The 6,516-nt window shown below is 47.1% G+C and overlaps 1 protein-coding gene across 1 annotated transcript; it reads left to right on the top strand.

The window, feature by feature from the left end:
- The first annotated feature begins 4,005 nt into the window (after positions 1-4,005).
- On the top strand, positions 4,006-5,232 carry LOC146172079 (uncharacterized). The gene has a single exon (XM_084585964.1). The coding sequence runs from the start codon at positions 4,006-4,008 to the stop codon at positions 5,230-5,232; it is 1,227 nt and encodes a 408-aa protein (XP_084442090.1).
- The last annotated feature ends 1,284 nt before the right edge of the window (positions 5,233-6,516 follow it).

Here is a 6,516-nt window from a genome sequence, read left to right as displayed (position 1 = left end):
CATAGGCTAAAATCAGATGTATGCACTGTGGGACAAGGCGGGAAATGTCGTTGTAACATGGACAAGATAAGGTAGCCAAGGAATTCTGTACAGACCTATAAAGTGGCCGAAGTAGTCAGGACCAAAATGAGATTGGCTGTAGTGTAGAACAATCAGGCATTCCGCTAATAACGAAGGGAAGGTTAAGAAAGCGTTAAAGGCTATGAAAAGGCGGAAAGCAGCTCGAGAGGTTCAGGTAACTACAGATTTGTTGAAGGATGGAGGCGATATCGTGCTAGAAAAATTGGCCGCCCTATATACGCAATATCTGATAACAACGAAAGTACCGGAATCTAAAATTATCTTAATTCATAAGAAGGGGACGCTAACAAAAATAAGATCAATATCCGCTATACTTACAAGGTATTTACTAAGGTAATCGCTAATAGTATCTGGACATATTTAGACTTCAATGAAACAAAAGATCGAGCAGGTTTCGGGTTCTCTGCTACCGATCACATCCGTGCCATCAACCAGCAGGTGACAATAAAATGCTCGGAATATAACCAGCTCTTATGCATAGAATTTATTGATTAGGGAAAAGCATTTGGCTGCGTATAAACATCGGCATTCTTGCAGGCATTCCGAGATCAGGGTGTAGTTGAACCATATGTGAAAGCGCTTTAAGATATCAATAGTGGCTGCACACCAACCACAGTTCCGCATAAAAAAAGTGATACAAATCCAATTAATAAAGGTGTTAGGCAAGGAGACAGCATCTCCCCAGTCCTATCTACTGTTTGCTTAGAGAGCGTATTCAAAGATATGGAATGGGAGCAGTTAGGCAGCGGGGTCGATGGAGAATATCTCAGTAATCTGCGATTTGCTGATGACATTGCCTTGCTAAGTAACTCAGGAGATGAACTGCAAAGAATGATTGGTTACCTAGAGAGGAAAAGTAGAAAGGTAGGCTTAAAAACCAATATGCAGAAGACTAATGTAATGTTCAGCAACCTCGGGAAGGAACAGCAGTTCACAATAGATAGTGAAGCGCTGGAAGTGGTTGGCGAATATATCTATTAAGGAGAGGTAATACCCGCTGATCCGGCCTACGAAAGAGAAATAACTGGCAGAATATATTAGGATGGTCCGTATTTGGAATATTTGGAAGGTGGTCACACATTATGACTAGTAGCTTACCGGTATCGCTCAAGGGGAAAGTGTAAAACAGTGGCATCCTACCAGCACTAAACTATGGGGACGAAACATGGAGGTTAACAAAAACGGTTCTACTTACGTAGAGGACAACGCAGAGGAACGGAAAATGGCATGCGTAACGTTGAGACATAAGAAGCATGCAGAGTGGGTCAGAGAAATAACTCAAGTAGTTGACCTTCCAGCCTAAATTAAGATGAAATAGACATGGGCTGGACATGCAGCGCGAAGACAGGATAACCAATTACGTACAACCAACTGGATCCAAGGGAAGGAAAGCGTAGCAGCAGGCGGCTGAAAGTTAGGTAGGTGGAGGAGTTACGAGGTTCAAAGGTGTCAAGTGGATGCAGCTAGCACGGGATCGGGTTCATTAGAAGAAACTTAGAGAGGCCTTCACACTGGAGTTATTACAGTCCGGTGGATGATGATTTGTACCACAGTATTCATTTCAGCTCTTTTTCAAAATTGCTCAGAAGGCACAGACGCTATAGGAAATATGTCAGAGTCAAACGCGTAAGCTTGGTGCTCCAAAAAAATATGAGAAAAATTTTATTTTGAGGCATATTGAGCCGCCCATTCAGCAGTGAAGTACTTAATAAAACATGACAATAGGCTGTCCAGAATTATTCATAGGCATTTAACACTGGATGTTCAATATAATTCATTTTCGCTTTAGACGAAAACAAAATAATTTTGCAAGTTGAGTCCTGGCATGCATCGTGCTTGCTGTCCACGGCGACACATTTCCTGCTGGCTGCAGGTCTGCACATGACTTGCTTGGATACAGTGGAGCGCTAGGGGTGGGCGATGCCAACTTTGCAAACCCAGATATCTGCTACAGCGAAAGCATGCAAAACAAAAAAAGACGACACAAAAATAAAGCGGCAGCGTGCGAGGAGGATCAGCATACAAGGCACGGTAACTGAAGATGACAGCCAAGACTGGTGCAGCGACAATCTTCATCCCGCAGCTAAGAGAAGGGCCGTATAACGAATCGGCAGCTTTCAGCCTAGCACGAACAGAGGGAGAAGTGTTCCTTAGTGTAAACTGTACGGGGTTTCCCTTCCACCGGGATGAGCTTTCAGTCTCTAATCAGAAAATTCATTGGAAAAGTGGCGCTTGGAGCAGTCGGAGTAAAAATAGCTCAGAGATCACATGCCGTGCTGCGGTGTTCATATGTCTCCTTGAAGTCGGCTGCCGCGTTCACTGCCGTGAAGATCAAACACGGAGGGCTCAACTACAAAATTAATTTCTCGCTTAAAACAATCATGATTTTTAATAAACTTTGATAATAAAATGCCAGTAAATGATATTGCGAAACTTGCTAACGCTCCTAAATTTACCGAGAACTCGCCACTGAACTGGCGGCTGAATAAGCCCCCAAAATAATTTTCAACGAGGAAGAATTATTTTATGGACGCACCTTACGCTAACATGATAGCTGTCAGAGCATAAAATTTGATTAAGAAATTCAAAGATTCATCTTGCGCCTCCCTTTTTTGGTTTGTACTTTAAAGCATAAAAATAAATTCAGTTCAATTTACTGCAAGTGAAAATACAATGTACATAATATTTTTATTGAAGGGCCTGATAATTAAAAGTCGAAAGTTTTATCCCTTACGATTCCTTTTGTGTGCAGAGGTTTCCCAAGCACTTAACCTTATGGCTGGTTGGTTTGGTTTGGTTTGGGGGGTTTAACGTCCCAAAGCGACTGAGGCTATGAGAGACGCCGTAGTGGAGGACTCCGGAAATTTCGACCACCTGGGGATCTTTAACGTGCGCTGACATCGCACAGGACACGGACGCCTCTTCGTTTCGCCTCCATCGAAACGCACCCGCCGAGGTCGGGTTCGAACCCGGGTATTCCGGACAGCAGTCGGGCGTCTTACCACTGCACCACCCCGGCGGGGCTTAGCTTATGGCGACGGTGCGATACAGCTTTTTTCGAAAAAAAAATACAAGTTTGAATATTGTTTGTCACAGTAACACGCTAGGTCATGCTATCTTAAAATAAAAAGGAAAATGGTCGAGCGCTAATCCTGGATTACTTAGTGTGGAGTGACCTATAGATGCCTACGAAATAAGACATAACCGACAGCAAGCATCCCCCTCCCCCCCCCCCCCCCCTCAAAGACGACGAAGGCAATGCCAGACACTCGTGCTCTTGCGGCAGTCCGGTGTCCCGCGTGCTATACCTGGCTACTACTTTTTTTTTCCTTTTGATTTGCAGAGAACGGACTTCAGCAGATGAGCCGACGTACGCTTCAACCCGCTGCTTCGGACCATAGGGTCAGCGCAAGCCCACAGAGGAAGCGTCCTCGAATCCAGGCTGAAGAAACTGCCCGGCGGAACACTACCGAAACAGCTGTGGAGCACTCCAAAAGCTCCACGCCCATCTCCAGCAGCCCTCTCAACACGAGCCTGTCTCATCCAGGCTTAAAGCTTGGCCCCGAGAAACGTGGCCGGTGCCAAGATTGCACTGCAGAAACAAGTAATTTCACGCCAGCCGGAAGCCAAAGACCCGTGGCGAGTCTCAAGAATGCGAAAGACTTTTCCACAGCTAAGAAAAAAGTCTGCACGAAAACCGCAAACCGTGTGAAAAAGCTCGACGGGCCGTCGTTTTGTCGTAACCTTGAAGGCGCTAATAGGGGCAGGCTTTCGGCCTCCGGACACCAATCGGCTGTCGCCGAAATCGGGGCAAAACTGGCTACAGTTAAGGCGGAAAGAGATTTGCTTACTGTGAAATTAATTGAAGGAGGCGCAGAGCAACTGGAGATGCTGCAGCAGACATTAGGCGCAGTAGCTAAAAGAATGGCAGATATTCCCTACACGAGCGCCACCCTGCTGGAAGTTGAAAAGTCCCTGAAGAAACAAGTTGTGTCAATCACCAAAGATAAGGAACAGCTCCTGCGTCTCGCCACCGACCTGGGTGACAAGGTGGCTGATCAGGAAAGCCAGATCAAAGCCTCAGAGCAACACCAGCGGCGACGGAGTATAAACATGGACAACAAATTTCTCGTGTTCTGCCGGGTGCGTCCTCTGCTGCCCGCTGAGGACAACGCGCACCAGCCTTTCTTTACACTTCGAGACGACAAAACCATTGATGTTCACGACATGAGCCCAGTAAATCAAGAAGAGAGAGTCCTGACCGTCAGTTTCGACCGAATTTTCTCTGCCGTGGAAAGCCAGGCTGACGTGTACGCAGATATATCCCAGCTTGTCAAAAATGCGCTGGATGGCAGGCGAGTGTGTATCATTGCATACGGTCATTCAGGCACCGGCAAGACGTACACCATGGAGGGAGGTGATGACGACATTAGAAGAGGAATTATCCCCCGTGCTATACAACAGGTATTCGCGGCTTCTCAGAGTGACTCCTGCTGGAATTATTCAATTGTAGCTAGCATTGTGGAGGTGTACAACGAGACACTGCGCGACCTTCTAATTCCACCCTCGCACACAGCCAAGGCGGCGGATCTTCCGTTCAAGATGACGACAAGAGACGGGCTTGTCAGTGTGGTAAACCTTACTCAGGTACCTGTCAAGTCTTTCCAACATTTTACTCAACTACTTCAGCGTGCACGGAAGAACCGGGCCGTGGCAGCCACAAAGTTTCCGGAGCGGACATCCCGGTCGCACTCGGTCTTCCGCCTAGAAATCAGGTCGCTCAACGTAAGCACGGGACTCGCCTGTCGAGGGCTCATAAGCATGGTTGACATGGCAGGCAGCGAACGACTGTGCGAGTGCAAGAATGATAGTGGCAGTCTCCAGAAGACAAAGAACGTCGACAGGTCCCTTGTGAACATGAGGAATGTCCTACATGCACTCTCCAGACGATCTCGTTACGTTCCGTACCGCAACTCCAAGCTGACACATATCCTCATGGATTGTTTGGGCGGCAACAGCAAGGCACTAGTGGTGCTCAACATCTCACCGAGGGAGGAGAGCAAGGAAGAAACGGCAAACACCCTCCGATTTGCCTCGACAATCACCGAACGCCAGATCGAAAATGCACTCATGAATCGCGGAGAGCAGTGAATCAAAAACAAAAAAGAAACATCCACTCTAGATGTTTGAAACTTTAAGCATTTACCGTTTGTCCCCGTTCACAAAGGAAACGCCAATTCAAGCTTTCGTGCTCTGGGTAGCCTCCAGGGCCAAATATGGACCGATATCAGTCACTAACTCTTGCTCGTCGTCTGCTTGGCTGGTTTTATTTAAATCGCCGTAGTCACTGGCGTTGACAGTATCTAAAGACGAGTCATCCCAGAAATTCTGTCGTTACCACGGGATAAGTGAGAGAACGCGCCCCGTCAACTTCGTCATGCGCTCTCTACGAAAACACAGCACGTGATTTGCGAACCTGTGACCATGAGCCTCATCCCCTTGCTGAGAACACTTGTTCCTGCCTCCAGTTCTGCCATTGTAAAATTTGGGCCAGTTAGTTCTGCACTGGCAGAAGGCTTCATTTTAATCGGCACCCCGAAAAACTTGCTTTTCTGCTTTCAAAACTTTTGCGAACTTTTGCCATCTACAAAGCCATTCTAAAAATATTGTGTGCAAAATTGACGATCAAAAGCGTGAAAGGGCTAAGTTCTTCCCTCAGGATGATCAAAGACTTCTAACAGCAACCAGCTGCTTTTGACCAAGGGGTTAGAGCTCTGTCGCTGGCAGAGTAGCATTATACAGGTGAAATGCTTTAACTGCCTAGAACACGGCCAAAATGTTGGCTCTGGTCTTGAACTCCATGCCCTTTCGCATTCGATGTCTCTAAGAAACATAATTAGGACTGAATGGCTGTACGGAGTATGTATTGCATGCATTGCGTGCAACTGACATCTCAACAATGAGCTGTGTAAAATGTATCATCATTTGAGTAGTAAAGAGAAGTGAGGTTTACACGAAAGCAAAGGGAGCGCGACGCGTGTTTATTTTAGACAAAAAGCATTCTCGATGCACTTAAGGCCCCTTAAAAGCGCCGCCGGTTCTAATGTAGCGTTTATTTCACAGAACCTCGCCGATCACACATTGCAGGACAGCAGCTTCTTCCGCGCCGGATTCGGGTTGAGTAACGCCCCTCAGTGGCGATGGAACGCGCTCTTTGCGCCGCTTGGTCTAGAGGTGCTTTATCCCTCCGGGAGACCGGGGTGGATGCGTCGTCCTCGCACCCCTAGGTTACCATGAAGACGAAGCGAACACTAGGCAAGGAGAACTAATGTTTCTCACTTGCCCGGCTTGGCGTAGTCGGCTGGTGATCAAAGGGGTAGGAGTTGTATTGGCGGATGATCTTCTACGACAATCAGTTACCCCGCGGAGTCTCGC

Source organism: Amblyomma maculatum, unplaced genomic scaffold (genome assembly GCF_055883805.1).
Source record: "Amblyomma maculatum isolate TAMU_Amacu unplaced genomic scaffold, ASM5588380v1 scaffold_13, whole genome shotgun sequence".
In the NCBI taxonomy this organism is placed as follows: Eukaryota; Metazoa; Arthropoda; class Arachnida; order Ixodida; family Ixodidae; genus Amblyomma; species Amblyomma maculatum.
The sequence above is the reverse complement of the archived record's forward strand: the minus strand, read 5'-3'. Positions and strand labels throughout refer to the sequence as shown.